The sequence below is a fragment of the Mus musculus genome, chromosome 11 (genome assembly GCF_000001635.26).
Source record: "Mus musculus strain C57BL/6J chromosome 11, GRCm38.p6 C57BL/6J".
NCBI lineage: Eukaryota > Metazoa > Chordata > Mammalia > Rodentia > Muridae > Mus > Mus musculus.
In genome coordinates this window covers 23,462,501-23,481,729 of record NC_000077.6, presented here as the reverse complement: position 1 = coordinate 23,481,729, position 19,229 = coordinate 23,462,501, and the positions used below count along the sequence as shown (strand labels likewise).

The 19,229-nt window shown below is 38.3% G+C and overlaps 1 protein-coding gene and 1 non-coding gene across 8 annotated transcripts in view; one reads left to right on the top strand and one right to left on the bottom strand.

Moving 5' to 3' along the window:
• Usp34 (ubiquitin specific peptidase 34) overlaps nt 1-19,229 on the bottom strand; it is a 187,376-nt gene that overhangs the window by 8,831 nt on the left and 159,316 nt on the right. For 5 of the 7 annotated variants that reach the window (XM_006514565.2, XM_006514566.3, XM_030245632.1 and 2 more), the window contains 8 exons: nt 16,879-17,513; nt 14,427-14,584; nt 12,847-12,925; nt 11,315-11,441; nt 10,141-10,248; nt 8,676-8,780; nt 8,436-8,560; nt 7,341-7,464 (listed from right to left, as the gene is read on the bottom strand). In XM_006514565.2, coding sequence (XP_006514628.1) covers nt 7,341-7,464; nt 8,436-8,560; nt 8,676-8,780; nt 10,141-10,248; nt 11,315-11,441; nt 12,847-12,925; nt 14,427-14,584; nt 16,879-17,513 — 1,461 coding nt within the window. The remainder of the gene's footprint in view (nt 1-7,340; nt 7,465-8,435; nt 8,561-8,675; nt 8,781-10,140; nt 10,249-11,314; nt 11,442-12,846; nt 12,926-14,426; nt 14,585-16,878; nt 17,514-19,229) is intronic. The other 2 variants (XM_006514567.2, XM_017314317.2) reach the window with 1 other exon arrangement.
• On the top strand, nt 2,063-2,169 carry Gm22753. The gene has a single exon (XR_003949879.1). It is a non-coding gene; the product is annotated as a U6 spliceosomal RNA (small nuclear RNA).

Below are 19,229 nucleotides of genomic sequence, written 5' to 3'. Positions count from 1 at the left end.
ACTGTTTACTTAATACCTTCCCCACCATGCTATGTACAGGGATCAACCCAGGACCTGAGGCATGCTCAGTGGCATGCTCTCCCACTGAGCTTCTTCTCAGGCTTAACAGCTCATTCAGTGACAACACTATGCCAGCCAGTGTTGGGACACAAAGTCACCTTCTAGTTCTTTTAATTCCCTCTCAAGCTGCTTCCTCTGAAAAGAAGGTTGCTCCTTCAAAGCAACAGGATTTTTACAACTTCTCAAATTTTCACAAAGCCCTGGGGATGGGTGAGAAACCAATGTTCTCTTAACTCTACATACTCCTCCTTGATAACTGTCTCATTGACTGGGTACAACACACAGTCACCAAACCCTCAGGTACATGTCTTTATCATGTGCAGAGTTCTAAGTGGGCATCAGATCTCTTGGAGAAGGAGTCGCACAGGTGGTTGTGAGCTGCCTAACATGGTGGTTGGTGGGTATTAGGAATCAACACCAACCAGCCTTCTGCAAGAACAGTATGTACTTCTAACTGCTGAGCCACTTCTTTAGCCTCAAGTGCATGTCTAGGCTTTCCCTCAGTAAATAGAATGGTAGGTATAAAATAAACTGTATTCTGTATAACATATCTTTCTTTATTCTGTAGGCATTCTTAAGCAAGTTGCATACTGTGTCCCTTCCTCACCCCAAAACAACCATAAATACAGCCTTTCTTTGTCAGAACACCTGAGACTGTAGAAGCTGCTATGTGGTTTGTCAGTAAAACCTTTCAAGTTGCTTTTGTAGGGAAAATGGTATTACTGTTGTGAGGATAAAATATTTCACAGTTACAATTTCTTCTATAGCAGTGTCATTCCTACCCATTGTTATCTTAGGGAAGTAGTGGCATCAGCTAGTGGATAAAAAAATCAAGACACCTTAGGCGAAAAATACCCATTATCTGACAGAATTCCTCTTCTAACTTCATACCCACTAAGTAACCTACTGCAGCTCTCCTTGTAGGCTACTGACTGTGGAATAATCAGGCACCCACATCAGTTCCTCTAAAGTTGAACCAACTGGCAAGGAGTTAACTTTGTCTAACTGTGTAGCGTATGTGGATTTCCTCCTGCTGGACTGGTAAAGCTAGCTTTATATCTGCATTAAATGTCAGGGGTCTGAAATGTCTGAAATACCCTTTGAAGCCTTTAGGAAAACCAGCCATTTTCCAGTCAATAACACTACACCCTAAAGAGAAGCACAAATCAAAGTGTGCTTTCCATATCATGGATCTGTACATGCATACCATGAAATCGTATATGTTCATTACAGAAAACTCTTCATAGGGGAGAGAGATGGCTTAGCAGTTCAAAACACTTGCTGCTCTTACAAAGGGCTCAGGTTTAATTCTCAGTACAAACATGGAGGCTTAGGAGCACCTGTAGCTCTAGTCCCAGGGTTGTCTTCTGTTTTCTGCTGTCTCCTCCAGACAGCAGAAAAACACGGTGTACAGAAACATACGCAGACAAATACTCATACACATCAATGCAATAAATAAATCTTTAAAAAGTGTATAGCACCGCACCTAGCTTTTAAACAAACAAGTCTTAGCTGGGTGTGATGGCACACTCCTATAATTGCAGCATTAAGTAGCAGCATCAAGTGCGTCTCTGAGAAGCCAGCCTGGTCTACACTGTAAGTTCCCAGATAGCCAGAGATATATATAGAGACTCTGTCTTAAAAATATTTTTGTTTTATAAGTATATGTTACTTGCCAAAAACCTTTTCTTTTCTTTTCTTTCTTTCTTTTTTAAAGATCACTGTAGCTGTCTTCAGACACTCCAGAAGAGGGCGTCAGATTTTGTTACGGATGGTTGTAAGCCACCATGTGGTTGCTGGGATTTGAACTAAGGACCTTTGGAAGAGCAGTCGGTGCTCTTAACTGCTGAGTCATCTCTCCAGCCCCCAAAAACCTTTTCTTTAACACATCCAGAAAATTTTCACAAATGTTAAATGCTAAAGGCACAAGACTCTGGTTTTGTCATTGAAAATTAAAATGTAAATGATCTAAAAGAAATGCAGGACAAAGATGGAGCAGAGAGTGCTCGCTTCGGCAGCACATATACTAAAACTGGAACAAAACAGAGGAGATTAGCATGGCCCCTGTGCAAGGATGACACCCAAATTCGTAAAGTTCCATATTTTTATCAGAAGATGGCCTACTCGGCTATCACTGGGAAGAGAGGCCCATTGGTCTTGCAAACTTTATATGCCTCAGTACAGGGGAACGGCAGGGCCAAGAAGTGGGAGTGGGTGGGTAGGGGAGTCAGGGGAGGGTATGGGGGACTTTTGGGATAGCATTGGAAATGTAAATGAAGAAAATACTTAATAAAATAAATAAATAAATAAAATGGAGCAGAGACTAAAAGAATGTCCGAACAGTAATGGGTCCAAATTGGGATCTGTCCCATGGGCAGGCCCCAAACCCTGACACTATTACTGATGTTGTGCTGTATTTGCAGACAGGAGCCTAGCATGGCTGTCCTCTGAGAGGCTCTACCAGAAGCTGACTGAGAGAGATGCAGATACCCACAGCCAACTATTGGGTTAGGGTTAGGGATCCCTATGGAAGAGTTAGGGGAAAGGCTGAAGGAACTGAAGGGGATTGCAATCCCACAGGAAGACCAACAGGGCCAACTAACCTGGACCCCAGGGACTAAGCCACCAACAAAGAGCATGCACTGGCTGGTCTAAGGCTCCCAGCACATACATAGCTAAGGACTGACAGCCTAATCTGGCCCTAGTGGGAGAGGATGTGCCTAATCCTGTATAGACTTGATGCCCCAGAGAAGGGCGATGCCCAGGGGTTGGGATGGAAGGCACTCTTTCAGAGGTGAGGTGAAGGGAAGGGGATGGCATGAAGAACACTGCGAATGGAGGGAGGTCAACATTTGGTATGTAAATAATCAATTTTTTAAAAGGAAAAAATAAATTTTAAATGAAGAAGGTGAAATTTAAGGATTTAACTTGTATCTGACCATTCTATTCATTTGGGGGGGGGATGATTAATTATAGTTCGCAATATAATTTTCTGTATTTCTCTAAGAAATCGCAATCATAAGCTGGACATGGTCAAGGTTAACCCCTGCACGAAAGAAGCAATGGAAAGCAGATCTCTTAAGTTAGAGGCCAATCTGGTCTACAGTGCTAAGGTGGACAAGGCTACACAGAGATACCCTGTCTCAAAATCAACAGCCAGCCACAGTGCACGGTCACTACAAATAATTTCACCAATACAGTTATATAAAAGCATCCCATGATCTTACTTCATGCAATGATAGTATTTTCTTGGCTGTTTCTTTGCTCGTTTTGAGACAGGGTCTCACTGTGTAGCCCTGGCTATCCTGGAACTCACTATGTAGACTAGGCTGCCTTTAATTTAAACTCAGAGATCAGACTGTTTCCCAAGTGCTGGGATTAAAGGTGTGCACAACCACACCTGGCCTTATACTTGGTATTAAGAGTAACAAGTCACCCCTTTGAATGTAGTTACATTTGTATTGCTCTCTCACCCTCAAGTTCTAGGGACTGAACTCAAACCCTACTGGATCATTGAGCTGCATTTTTTCTGGGCTGTTCTTCTTCCCCATATTAACTCATGAAATGCTACCTTGTTTGTTTTGAGGACTATATAATAACAATGAAATGTTCTCATTGGTGGACAATTTTGTTTCCAATTCATACATTATGAATAAAGTGAAAATAAACATCCTGTGTGTTATCTTCCACTTTTATGAGAACAGAGTAAGGAATATGCAAAGTTTTAACTGACAATGCCAAACTGTCTCCCAAAATTCACTAGCTCTTCTTTCCTTAATCTCTCAAGAGTGGGTATAGCTAAATGTGTTCTTTCCCTAACCGACTCTCTCAGGTTAAATCATCATTTATTTTTTTATTAATGAGGCAACTTCTCATATGGTTAATGAATACTTTTGTGTGGGGATGACATTAACTATTTATGTAGTAATTTTGCTTAGTTTTCATTTAATCAAAGCCTAAAAACTTTTTTGTATTGGTAGCTATTTATTTGTTTAGTCTGACAACACTATCCCATAGCTACTTTGTGATTTTTGTTTTTGTTTTTCTTGTTTTTTTGGCAGGGTTTTACTATGTAATTCTGGATTGCCTTCAACTCACAGAGATCACAATAGACCACTAGTTTATACTTTATGATGTTTTCACAATTTAATAATTTCAATTTTTATGTAACCAAAATTTTCTTAAGTTTATTGCTTCTGATTTTTTTTTAAATTTATTTCATATATGTGAGTACACTGTAGCTGTCTTCAGACATACAAGAAGACGGCATCAGATCCCATTACAGATGGTTGTGAGCCACCATGTGGATGCTGGGGACTGAACTCAGGACCTCTGGAAGAGCAGTCAGTGCTCTTAACCGCTGAGCCATCTCTCCAGCCCTTGCTTCTGATGTTGATAACCTGATAAATATGGTCTCGTGTGTGGTACACGTGCATGTGCTTGTGAGGAGGCTGCTAGGTGTCCTTTTCTATCCATTGCTATCTCTTGCCATCCCTGGAACAGGGGCAAGGTCTCAAGCAGCCCAGCCTGGCCTCAAACTCATTATGTAATCAACAACTATCTTGATTGAGTTCTTGATCTTTTTGCATTTCCCCCAAGTGTATGGTGGTAATACCACCTCTACTCTACCAACTGGATATTATCTTTAATATCTACTAAATATGTGTGTTTGGTCTTTTTTCCATGGTTTGAACCATCCTAGTTTACTTTTGTGAAAGGAAATATATTTAAAAACTGAAAGTAAAAAGATAAAGAGATGAAATTATGATGGTATTCAAGAATGTGAGGGATAACTGTTTTTTGTTGGTGGGTTCCTATGTAGCCCAAGAAGGCAGGGAATGCCCAATTCTCTTGCCTTAGCAGGAGCTCTAGCATGAGCACAGGCATGAGCAACCACATGTTTTGCCCAGTTGCCCATATAAAAACAACAAAGACTTATCTTCCAATTTGGCAACCCAATACAGGTTTTTTTTTGTTTTGTTTTGTTTTTTTGGTTTTTCGAGACAGGGTTTCTCTGTATAGCCCTGGCTGTCCTGGAACTCACTTTGTAGAGCAGGCTGGCCTCGAACTCAGAAATCTGCCTGCCTCTGCCTCCCGAGTGCTGGGTTTAAAGGCGTGCGCCACCACACCCGGCCCAATACAGTTTTTGAGACAATCTTTCCTATGGTAATCTATGCACTATCTAAATTCAAGGATGAAATGAGTAAGATTATCAGTTTAAACTTACCCCTATCACTTTTTCCTGACAGTCATAGAAATCAACACTTGGTATTACCAATGCTCCTCAGCACTGCTGTCATTAGCCTAAGTTTTGTTTTCTTAAGCCCTTTCTCAGGTGCCTTTCTTTGGAAATAGTTGTGTCAGCTAGAAGAAGAATTAACGTCAAACTCTGCGGTATAATATTTTCACATAGGTAGGATACCACTCTTCTAAAGTCTGTATCTAAATTCCCAAGAGGATTTCCAGCTTTGCACATTAGCCAGGAATGGACAGAGAGACTTTCAGGCCTTTGCTCTATGGATTGGGTTTGGATCTAGTGCTTTCCTAACAGTCAGATTCTGGCTATTTAAATTTAGTTTCAAAGGAATTTGGTCACACTTCAAATTTTTAAGTGGGCATGGCTAGTAGCTAGCATCCTGTGGTAATACAGAACAACTGACAGGATGTGCATCACTGTAGAACCCTGCAGAATACAGTGTAGCTACAAGGAACTAAACAATGCAGAATCAACACTGCTTCACAGTTACTTATCATGAAGACTGACTTGGCATGCAGCTGTCAGGCGTGATCCTTTCTCTCCCTGTACTTAGTTCTGCTTGTCCTGATGGACAGTTTCTCTACGGAGCCCAGATAGGTCTTAACTCATGGTCATCTTCCTACCACAGGCCCCTGAGAGTTGAGATTACAAGTGTGGGAATTCAGACATAAGGTATCATATCAAGCTACCCATATCCATTTTTAATTTCCATGAAATTTTTGTGTTGATGAAAGAGACAGTCGAAAATGGTAGTACACTCATCACTTGGTCAACACTGTCAGCTCTTCACATTACTTTGTTATAACTTATATAAACACAGTTACCTGGAAGTCGTCCAAAGGTCAGCATCTTTGGAAACACCTCCTATCTGAGCACAAAGGCTCCTGAGGATTCTCTTACACCTAATCATTGCTATTGCTAAAGTTTTAGACTTTTACCAAGTGTTATAACCCAGATGCCTAATTCTGAAACAGCTAATCTGCATATATCTTTACCGCCCCATATCTTGGCATCAGCCATAGATACACGTAGGTATAATCAGCTAATTGAATAGGTAGAAGTATCAGCCTTCAAAATTGAAGATGCTCTAATCACTTACCAATAAGATGACTTTTCTGAAGAGGGGTTATCCCTGACAGCGGTAACCATTTCCTTCTTCCTGGATAATGAAATCTATGACTGGATCACATCTTTTGCCCTACCTGGAATGCTCAAAATCTTTTCCATAGGAAAGGAGCTATGCTGAGATGGAGCACAAGGAGGACTTCTGGGGCATGGTAATAGCCTATTTCTTGATCTAAGCAGTTTCCTAGGTATCATTCCCCACACTCTGAAATGAATCCTGGCCCATCCTTGATAAAATTAGAAGGCAGGGCATACAGAGGCTCAGAACTTCTAGGTGCTGACCTTGAAGAGAGATATTAGACATTCTCTGAGGATTTTTTTCTCCCCTACGTAATTCACTGAAGGATTTGTTTTCTAGTGCTTATATGGCTCCTTTCAAATTTGTCTTCTCATTTTATAAAACTTACCTCCTAGTTACTCATAGGTGCACCAATGCTTCACGCTGCCAAGCCCACTCAGCTTTTTTGGCTCCAAAGGAGCTGGCACTAAAGAACTCAACTCACCCTGAGGTAAGGGCCAGAGAAGTCTGTCCCTAGGCTTTCCCTCAAGCAAGGCAGTTTGTTTGTTTGTTTGTTTTTTAATTCTGCTGTGAAGATGGTGGACATAGGCCACTGACTACAAAGTGCTGACCAGCCCTGCTCCACACTCCTTCATAAATCAGCGGAAACTTGGAGCAGAACTATTCAATGGAAACCAGTAAGTTGGTATTTTCTTAATAAAAGTTAAAATATTCCCAAGAATGCTAATTAATATTTTTAAACATTCACTTAAAAAAAAAAAACAAAACAACAAAAAAAGAGAAAACAAAAAAGGGCTTGTTATGTATTTTTTCCCCTTCCTGAATGGCTAGGGGCTTAAAATAATTCAGTGGCGTTTACTGCTCATCTTTTATACTTACTCAGCTTAACTAATGTTTCAGTAAATTTTTCACAGTTGATTGCAACTCGGCATAATAGATGGATGAACTGATGATAAGAAAAGAAGTAGTCTAGCAGCATACGATCATAAACGTCATCTTTGCCCTGAAGGTTAAAGATGATAAAATGGTTGCACTTAAATTGTATAATAAAGAGCATATTTTGTGCAAATGTAATAAGATTAAGTAAAAAGCTAATTAAATCTTTAACTTCTATAAGAATCTAGTTTTAAATTCCAAATTCCTAGTGTTATTAAGATCATAACTGTCCTAGGATTGCTTCAGTGTGCAGGTGCTACCGGCTGTAATTACCCATCATCTCTATACTCTACAGAGTAACAGCACTGAGACTTTAGCACGGCTATAAACATATCGAGAAGAATGAGTTATATTTGACTTTTTGAAAGATTTGAAGGTATTTCTATAAGGGTAACTATGCTAATTATTTTTTATATTTTTATCATAGGAAAATTGCTCAAATATACTTAAGATCCAAAAATAGTAGGCAAGAGAGTGTGAATGAAGGTGTGGGTAAAGAAAGCTAAAGGGGAAAAATATTTTTAAAAAAAATGTTAAAACTTAAGGTAAATTATCCTGTGGTAACATAACTTGTCTCTATAATTTAGGATTGGCACTATTTTAGAATAAGCAGTAGAAAACAGAAGCCAGATGGTAAATCTATCACTCAGTGAAATTATGCGTAGGTTAAGAAGAATGTGACTGTAGGGACAGTAAGCAGGTCTTAATTATATGGCCAAATTAAAAACACTTCAAGCACCTAACTAAACTTTGTAGATTTAAATACAGGACATGGCTACAATTTAGCCTATTAACAAACTGAGGTTTACTATTAAGCTATTTTTTTAGAAGAAGAAAAAAATCTTAACGACTAGTGCTTACTGTTGATTTTGCAAATATCAATCAACATTTGAGAGCACTTAAAGGAAAAAGTCCAAATGAATCTAATATTAGCCTTCATAAAACGTTCACGTAAATCTAATGGACTCAACCGCCAGGGGGAAAATCTCAGATTACCTTGTACTATAGAAATACGATTTTCCTGGCATCCCAACATACCTTACTGGTTTCCACCATTGTGGGCAAGAGGCACATATTGAGTTCAGGGCGCGGAGGCCGAATATTGCTTTTCCCTCCTATTAGCTTGATATTTTCTCGACAAGGGAAATAAGGTCCAAGAGACACTAAGACATTAAAAGTGTACAATAAGAATAAACGGAAAAAATAAATCTCCAAGCTTCAGAGTGCAGAATGATACATGCCAACCATATTCAAGTATTATGCTAAATAAATACGTACTTGGTATATTACTGTGATGGTAAGTACAATGGTTGTGTTGTAGGAAGGGAACCAGAGTATGCAGAAAATCATGGGGACTCAAAAGAACGAGTTCCTTGAGGACATCTGAAAATTAAAACAATTTGAGTATTAAAACACTGGGGTTAGATTTACCTATGGCTTTTGAACTCATAAATTCTGATGAGGTTCTAATGTTGTGAGTATTACACAGTGGCAGAGCTCCTAACATGGGAAGAGAAGCTCTGATGCTCAACTCTGGATCACCAGCTATGATAACCACAGTGAAGAGACGTTACTTGAGACAAACATTTACAACACTATCCCTGTTCCCCCATTCTCCTTGCTTCCATGTAGACATAGTCTAGTCAAACAGCAATGTTCCATGATTATTTTTCATTATAAAGTCCATCTCAACAGCTTGGGTCCGAGAGATAGCTGATAATCTGCAGTCTACTATTCAGAGTTTTGGGATATTGGCTGGAATGATTCTCATCCAGGAACCACACAAGAGTAAATCTCATGATGGGCAGTTACTTGGTTTTGCTATTTTGAGAAATTACTATCACTTAACAGCCCAATGATCACTACTTCAAGTGGTTCCTCAGGTAGTAAAAAACTCTGTATTTAAAAAGAAGATTCTTTAAACAGTTATACATTATCACTCTATAAATAAATGCTCACAAAGGTGTTACGAATTTAAGAGTCTATGGTTACTGAGAAAAAAATTTTGGACAGGTGAAGTATTTAAAATTGTCAATTTAAAAAATTGAGTAAGCCAGGCAGTGGTGGCGCACGCTTTTGATCCCAGCACTTGGGAAGCAAGAGGCAGGTGGGATTTCTGAGTTCGAGGCCAGCCTAGTCTACAGAGTGAGTTCCAGGACAGCCAGGGCTACACAGAGAAACCCTGTCTCTAAAAAACAAAAACAAAACAAAAGAAAAAAAATCAGTAAGACAAAACAAGCAACCCCTGCCTCCATCTTCCACCCCACTCTAGTTCCTGGTCCACAGAGTAAGTTACTGTCTGACCTTTATTTCTGCTTTCCTGGCCTCCACCTGTAAGCAGCATACTCTCACTGCTATTTTTCATGTACTGAGAAATATTTTTAAGGCCAAAACCCCCACAGTGAAAGAACTAACCTTATCCTTTACAGGTGAGCTCCACTTTGTAAATATTGGCATGATTCTACCTTTTTCATATGGGATCAGAAGATTAGAGTTGCAAGAAGCCTACAGACAACTGAAAGAGACCCCAGATACTCAGCACACAAGTGTGTCAACACTAGCATAAGAAAAATTGACTTGTTTTTCTTGGGTCCTGCTAGTCAGTGTGAGTTACACAGACAAGTATCACTATCTTCCTAACATTATAAATCTAATAACACAACATATATAAAACAAAACAAAAAGCCAAACAAACAAAAATCAGAAATATTGGTCTACAGTTTTTATTTTTCAAGTAACTTACCTATGCAAGCATTTCTTAATTCTGGAGGGCTATAAGAATTAAGAAGGGTTAGAAGTTTATGGGCAAATTCAATTCTCTCCTGCCACTGGATTAATGCCTGTTTCACATCTGCAAATATAAAGGCATATATAAATAGGCTTTCAAATAATCACAGTTCCTCCTAGTTTTTCTTCTATTGTTGTGATACTAACATCAAGAGTTTCAAATTAATTATATCAAACACATGTTTTGGTGAAAACTTATTAATTTCATGAGATTATTAGATTACCACATTAAATTTGCTCTTCTTGGTAGGAGCAGGGTGAGGGTGTAGCAAGAAGAAGAGACTGGGTCTTGCTATAAACAGCCCAGGTTGGCCTGGAAATTTCAGTTTTTCTGGGGTGAGGATTGCAGGTGTGTGCTAAACATGTTACATCTTTTCTATTGTACAAAATTACTATTATTTGTGTGTGTGCACGGTGAGGGTGTAAGAGAACTGGACGACACATGGCACGGTGCATGTGTAAAAGTCACAGAACAATCCGTGGAACTGGGTCTCTCCTCCCACCTTTCTGTGGGTTTCAGAAACCAGACTTAACTCATCAAGACTTGGTGGAAAGCACCTTTACCCACATTAATCCATGTCAATGACATGAAGCATGTGACTTCCTAAAGAACATGGTTTTGTGAGCTTCTCCAGGTTTGTCTTAAGCTCTGAAGCTCGAGGGATTTTCTGCCTCGGCTTTTCACATCACCAAGACTGCAGGTGGTATATAGGGCAGTAATACACTGCATTTTCTAGAACCATGAGGTTCAGTGTTTATAGACTGAGATACTAACAAATATTTTTAAACTTACTTCTACTGACACTAAAAATGATGTATTTTGAGCCATGAAGATTAAAACAACAACAACAACAATCCAACTTATTGTGTGTGGAAGTTTTCCAACCTCCTAAATCTTGATTCTCATACTATGCTTGCCTACTGTTTTTAAGTAGGTATAAGTAAAGTATGTACAAACATTTCATTCCCTCTCTACATTATGAGATGATAAACATTGTACAATACTAACTAGCTCAGGAACCATTGGCACACAAACTAGAATGTCAACTTTTCTGAGGCCTCTCATTTGAAATACAAGTTCTTAAATGGTAGCAAAATGGTAAAAAAACAAAAAGTACATATGACCAAACCTTTTCTCTGAAGATATGGGCGTGTAGACTTCAAAACCGAAAGGAATATTGACAGCAGCTCTACTAAGTCTCCAGTAACATGGCAAGCTGTAGCTTCATGATACATCATGTGCAATGTGTTGAAAGACTACAAGTGATTTAGAAAATAAAAAATTAAAAACCTTTAATTTCATTTTTACTTTAGACAAAAATGAAATTCTTATCTTCTAAAAGGCATTTTCAGACTCAGATATTATGTGTGTATACCAAGCAAATGTTTCTTGTTTTCTGAGTTAGGTTTCTCCATTTAGCTACTCTGTATGTGTAGTATGTGTATGGACTATGTATGGTATGAAAAGTGCACGTATTTGTGTGCATGCCAGGCATTATCCTCAATCATTCTCTATCTTTATAAATAAATCTTCAAAGTGTGTGTGTGTGTGTATACGTGCACGTACACATGCGCATGCTTACCCAGTGTGCCTAGGAAGGGAACAGGACAATTTGCAGAGCAGGGTTCTTTCCCACCACTGTCCTTAGTGGCTTGTGGAAAGTACCTTTACCAACTGAGACACTCCATAGCCTTGTGCTTACTGACTTGCTTACTTACATTCTTTCTTTCTATTTTGCTTTTGTGCTTGCTTGCTTGTTTGGCTGTTTACCCCTGTTATTTTGGATAGAGTCTCTCACAGACCCCTGGAGCTTGCATGTTCAGCTAGACTGGCTAAACAGCTAACTCCAAGGCTCTTCTTTTCTCCAGTTTCCCCGTGCTGGGGTAAGGGGCATGCTGCCTGGTTTGATGTGGGTGCTGGGACCTTTATTTTAAAGGTCCTTTACCTTCAGAGCTGTATTTTATGTAAATATTTTAGTGTAAAGATAATTTAGTCATTTTTTTTAATTTCACTTATTTCACTATTTAACCTGTAACCCGATAGAGCAGGAATCGTACGTTTTATTAACTGCTACATTCTTTTGCCCTGTGCAATACCAGGCAAAGAGTAGACATTTCAATCAGAGCCCTTGCCTTTGGGCTCAGGAAGTAATCTATTTGAATGTTCCCCATGAACCACTGCAAATTGTAGTTTTTAAAATTCTGTTCCTACTCTATAATACCATTAACTAACTAAAAAAAAAATCAACAGTATATCTTAATTCATATAGTGCTGAGTGTTCAATTTTATCACTCCCAGCACAAGACTAAAAAATACAATGTACTTCTGGTAGCTTTAAGCCATCTCACCCTTGTGAACTAAGAATCATGGGAAGAAGTAACTGCAGGCATCAGTCTTGTGCAACCATCGCAATGACTTTTGTTTTTATACCGCCAAATAAACTTTTGGGAAATAACATGTATTCTTGATCACAAAACACAAGAATTTCATTTTTATTTACTACGTAAATAAATAAAACTAGCCAAATAAACCTAAATATAAAGTGAAGACTAACTAAAATCCTGCAACCTATGAAACAGTTTAGCATAAATTCTTTATATACATGCAGTAGGAACTCTTGGAAATGAGATACATTCACAGTGAAAGGCAATTAGTATTTACCTCAGTCATCAGGATTAACCCTCGATTAAATACTACGAGAAGTCTATCTTCATCAGATTCTAATAGTATTCTGAAGGCACTAGAAGAAGAGAGAAAGTCCAATTGAATAGACCAGAACAGTCTGGTGTTGACAAAGACACAGAAGTCTAACTGGCTTAAGCGTCTGGCTTTCCTACCCATATAAAATAAACTGGCTACATATATTGTTTTTCTAATTTTTGAGAGATTTTATTATGTAGCCTCTATTTTGTGGCAGTCCTCCTGCATTGACTTCCCAAAGTGGCATGTACACTATTTCTTGGCAATACAGGATAAAATGAGCAACCCAAATCTGAAATCTAAAAGACTCTGAAATTTCAAGATTATTGACCCAGCAGTTGGCACTCAGTTATGGGACACTTCACATTTCCAGATTATGATGTGCAGCTAATAAGTTGTGCAAATTTGCCAAGGTTTAAAAAAATCCTCTGAAAACACAAACATTTCTACTTCTAAGTACTCTGGGTGAAGTTCTGGATAATAGTAAATTATACTATTTTCCAAAAGCATCAGTTTTGGGAAGAGAGAGTAACATGAAGGGGGTATGGGACAGAAACATGAACAAACCTGAAAACCTTAAAAATAAGTCATGACTACACTGAGTTACTGCTGTGCTCAGCTCATTCTGTTAGGTAGCAAAGTGTTACTACAGAGAGAAATGCAGAGCCTTTCACTTCCACTGGGTGCTTCCTGTCTTTACTTAACAGCAAAACTCTAGAACTTAAAATGGAAAAAGCTGCAAACAATCAACTTTACTGAACCGAAGGCCAAGCATCTACAAAAGTTCCTTTAAATGGATTTGGCAAAAGTGCTTATTTCATTTTGTAGACCACCGAAGATTCAAATACAAAAGCTTTCTGGAAGAGAGAATCTATTTTTCTTGGGTTCATTAGTTTAGTATTACAATGAAATCACACACCGAACTGTGCTCAGTGAAGGACTCCCCTAGGCCTACATTCTTCTATATCTTCTCAGCACTACAACATGTTGGGCAAAATTAATTTCCATAGGTAAAGAAAGGAAAATGAAATTTGCAGCAGACACTGTCTAAGTCCTTCAGTCAGTTCTATAGCTAGGAACGGTTCATTGCATAGATGGTTCTATTATTTTTGCTAATTCCTATAAAGCCAAATAGATCTGTGAAAAATGGAAGAGATGTTAATAATCAGACTCATCTTAAGATGAAAAAGCTATTTCCTAAGGTCTTTAGACCCAAATACGAATCTGAATGAACTGCCAGGCACGACTTTCAAACTTTAGCTTTGGTCCAACACTGCATAAATGTGGCACAGTGGCATGCCAGAACATAGGATGTAGAGGCACAAGGATCAAAGTTCAAGGTCATCCTTAGCTACACAGTGCACAGTAAAAAGCCATAAAGGCTACATAAGACTATATTTAAAATAATAATAAAATTTTTAAAAGAACAAACCTTTAGTTATAAATAATATAAATTATTTCTCCTTTAGTGTCAAAAGGGAAGGTTTCATGTTCTAACTTGGAAAACTAACCAAAAAAAGGTCAAAGAGTATCTTTTTCACCTTATTAAAGTAGTCCAACAAGAGCGGCCATCTAAGCAACGTAAGTAACAGCTTATGGTTGTTTTCTTAAACTGTTTAATATCTTCTAATTCTTCTTCTCGCATGTCTGGCCTTTGAGCTATAAATAGCTGCATCAAGTTAAACAGTTCTTCCACAGCCTAAAAGAGGAAAATATGTAAAATGGTGATCTTTTAACCTTTCAACATTTTAGAATGTCTGTTCCCCATTTCTAAGTGAATATTCATTAGTCAACTACTAAAATCATAAATTAATCTCATTACTACAGAAACCAATGATCAGGAAGTGAGTAATAAAATCTACTTAAATTTATTCTGAATATATACTACCACATGTCTAACCTTTAATAGTATTGCATGATATTGTCATCAATAAAGCTCTTCTATCTCAGAGCCATGTAATCAAGTTAACCAAATAAAAACATTGTATTTTGAACTTGTTCATGATTTTATACTGGGCAGTTCTCAAGACTATATCCTGGGGCGAATGCAAGTTGCAGTTGGCTGGATGCTGGATATGTCTGTATAATCATGAAAATTAATATTCACCAAGATTCTAAATAGATAAAAGTCTTAATGCTGCTTAAAATACTAGAATTTTTAATTCAAAGGTGCATCTAGTGACAGGCTATACTTATTCTCTGTTCCAATCCTTCAATAAATGAGAAACCATCAGTTTATTTTAAAATATAAAATATGGAGGTCAAAGGACAGCTTTCAGAAGTCGCTTGCTTGCTTGCTTGCTTGCTTGCTTCCTTCCTTCCTTCCTTCCTTCCTTCCACTACGTGGATCCCAGGTCATTTGTCAGTTTGGCAAATGGCTTTACCCTTGAAAGTATCTCACTCACTTTGTCTTAAGGATTTTGAACACTTAAATGAAGCTTGAATTAATGCAGTTTCTGAGATACAACTTGTACCAACATTTAGAACATTATTCTAAATTAATGGTTAGTGATAAAATATATGAAATAATAGTTAATAAAATCTTTAGTTGTTGCCAGGCGTGGTGGCGCACACCTTTAATTCCAGCACTCGGGAGGCAGAGGCAGGCGGATTTCTGAGTTTGAGGTCAGCCTGGTTTACAAAGTGAGTGCCAGGACAGCCAGGGCTACACAGAGAAACCCTGTATCAAAAAAAAAAAAAAAAAAAAAAAAAAAAAAAAAAAACCAAAAAAAAAAAAAATCTAAATGTACTATACAGCCAACAAGAACAGTTTAAGCTAACAAAGGACAGTTTAACAGGAAGAAACAAAAGTGGGATGTAGCAAATGCAAACTAGGAATTATAATATTGCATACAGAGAAATGTAATGAAAAATTTACAAATATTCTGAAAAGGAGATCAGATTGGAACTGTATGTGTATGTAAGCTAATGCTTCATGCATCTGAGATAGGGAAGAGAAATAACACTATGGAATACTTCTATAAAACATTGTGCAGCTCACACCTTAGCAAAATATGCAGACCTTGATAACAAATATCTAACATTTTAAAATTGTTTAATTATGTGTATCTTTATGCATGTGTGAGGGAGTTCCTGTGGAGGGCAACAGTATAATATTGATGACAGTATCATGCAATACCATTAAAGGTTAGACACGTGATAGTATATATTCAAATTTAAGTAGATTTTATTACTGACTTCCTGTCAGATACAACTCCCTGGAGCTGGAGTTACTGTGGAGCCATGTAATACCCAATTATAATTACTGTGGAACCCCTCAATACCCAATTATAAAATAATACTCCATAAAGCTGTATTGATGTTTTCAGTAGGTATACATTAGAAATGCATTTACAGAACAGGAATTTGGGTTGGCAGTATTTGCTTAGCATGGCCAAGGCCCTGGGTATGTTCCCCAGCATTGCGAAACAAAAGTTAAAACAAGAAAACAATATATTGTATGTACCACTGGTAACAAAATTTTAACATCAGCATAAGAAAATATAATCACTTATTTTGTAGATTACATAACGCATTATATGAGGGTATCTAAGAAAGCAAACATTTTAAATCCTTATAAACGACGGAGATGGGTCTGGGGAGACGGCAGAGGTTAGGGCACTAGGTTTGACCCCCAGCATCCCCATGGCAGCTTGTGATCATCTACAACTCCTGTACCAGGAAATTCTGCCCTCTCTGACCTCAGTGGATATCAGGATTACATGTGTTGCACAGACCAAACACCCACACACATAAAATTTTAAAGGAAAATATTTAGAAATAAAAAACGAAGAGGGGGGTGGAATGTAGCTCAGTTGCCAAGCGCATGCCTAGCATGGATGTGAGCCTGGGTCCCACTCCCAGCACGGAAGACAAAACAGGTGAATGATTAAAGATGAAAAGACTATTCTACATTTTGCCATTTCTTAATAAAGAAAATATATTGCTAACCAAATACAGGAAACAGATATTAAAAGTGTAAACTGTACTTACTCCAGGGTACTGGCTGGCATGTGGTGTAAGATTCTTAAAGGCCCACTGGATGTTCTGATGAGAAGCTAGCTGTCGAGTAAATGCAGGTGATTGCTCACAGCAGAGCCTCAGAATGCCATAGTAGGCAGGCAGCATCCCGCGGTTAAAAAGCACCACATCCTGATCATCATGGTCAGCAAGGATGTAATTGAAGGCAATGTTCTTGGTTACCACTGGGTTCTGAACAATAAGGCGGATATTCTCTGGACAGTCAGCACACACATTGTACCAAAATGAAAGCAAAGCCTGTTTATTGTGATTTGTAGCTATTGCTGGCTCAGAAAGTTTAGGCTGGAAAAGGTTCCACAAATCCATGAAATATGTGGAAAACATCAGCTTCTCAGTTTTGGAAATTAAACAGTAAGTCATAAAGCTCAGATAGGGCACTAGCTTTGTAGTGCCATGAACAGCAGCATCAACATAAAGTTTGGCTCTTGAGAGCAAACCAAGGAGCACGTTGTAGACCTGATGTAGGACTACTGTTGTGTCTGGACTGAGTGGAAGGTCACGGGTTGGGATGTGCAAAGACCTTGTTGACCGGAACATCTGGCGGAATGAATTGCTTGGTATAAGGGACACCAGAAGATAAGCTGCAGCTATAAAATGTAAAACAAAACTGTCAGATCCTTGAACGATTTTAGTAGACTGAAGAGCAGTTATTAAACACAAAACCACTCTTCCCTTTATTAATAAAAATGAATAAAAATTAAGGGACATGACATCTTTTACATATCCCTCTGATTTACCTTTTGTCCAAAAGAAAGATTCCCAAAGGGGAGTAGGGGTAGAACTTTCCATTCTACCATTGCTGTATTTAAGTGGCAACAATAATCACAATTACAGAAACTGCTACACTAGCTAGCCTTGAACTCTTTCTAATTCTCTCCTCCCAAGCACTAGGTATCACCACGAGTTTTCAAGCCTATGATGTTCAGTTTTCCACAATGTAGAATTTTCCCACCTCAGAATTTAATTTTTCTGAAGAAACAGTATGAGTCAATAAAGAGAAAAATAACATTTAGAATAAAAAGGCCTACCAACAAGCACTTGATAGCACTGAGTCCTTTAATTGTTTAGGTCTTTTCAGTTAGGTATTACTTTAAAACATCATTTTAAAACAGTTTATTATTTTGTAGTAATTAAAAGATAGGGCCATATAACATACACAAGTTATGAAGACAAAAATACAAATACGAATATATCACCAACAGAATATGTAATTTTTGAGAGTCCCCTTCCTTTTTGGAAGGAGATATGTTGCCATGTGTAGCCCAGGCTGTTTCTGATCTCCCCATGGGACATCAAGTTCTGGGATTAAAGGCACTACTAGCTAGAAGCCTTTTAAAAGTCTAAGGCAACTCACTCAAGATTCTTGTCTGCTTTGGGGAACTGCTTTGTTTGCCCTTCTTCCTTGCTCCCCACCCCCAAATCTTCTAAAGCTATTCTAAGAGAGTCTGCCTTTTGCATGCCATTAAGCTTGTTATTACTAGTCTGCTACTAGTAACTTATTAGGTGAGTTCATTAGCTAAAAACTGGGCTTGATACCAGGTCTTGTTTTATACTATGAAACTTGGAAGAAATCTACTTCTACTGCTACACAATAAGCCTCTGAATTTTGGTGGGTGGGCACGAGCAGTTAGTTTTCTGCTTTTTGAGAGGGTTTCTCCATGTATCCCTGGCAGCTCTGGAACTCATTGTGTAGACCAGACTGGCTTCAAACTTAGAGATTCACCTGCCTCTGCTTCTCAAGTGGTGAGATTAAAGGTGTGCACTACCACAGCTGGCTAAAATATATCTAATTAAAAAAATTTTTTTTATTTATATATATTATGTATGAGTGCCCTGTCTGCATGCCAGAAGAGGTCACCAGATACCATTTTTAGATGGTTGTGAGCAACATGTGGTGTTTTATTTTGAGACAGGATCTCACTATGGAGTTCTGGCTGGCCTGAAATCACTATGTAATCAGGGTTTCCTTGAATTTAGACCTCTGCCTGCCTCTGATTCCCAAAGGTTGATACTGACAGTGTGTCCCTCCATGCCATGCCCAAGTCCTTAACTATTTTAATATTTGGTAAGTCAATTTTTGTTTTTTGTTTGTTTTTTGGTTTTTTCGAGACAGGGTTTCTCTGTATAGCCCTGGCTGTCCTGGAGCTCACTTTGTAGACCAGGATGGCCTGGAACTCAGAAATCCGCCTGCCTCTGCCTCCCGAGTGCTGGGATTAAAGGTGTGCGCCACCACGCCTGGCTGTCAATTTTTGTTTTATAAAATTCAGCTGTTTGTTATTTTATAGTTTTTATAAGTCCTTTAG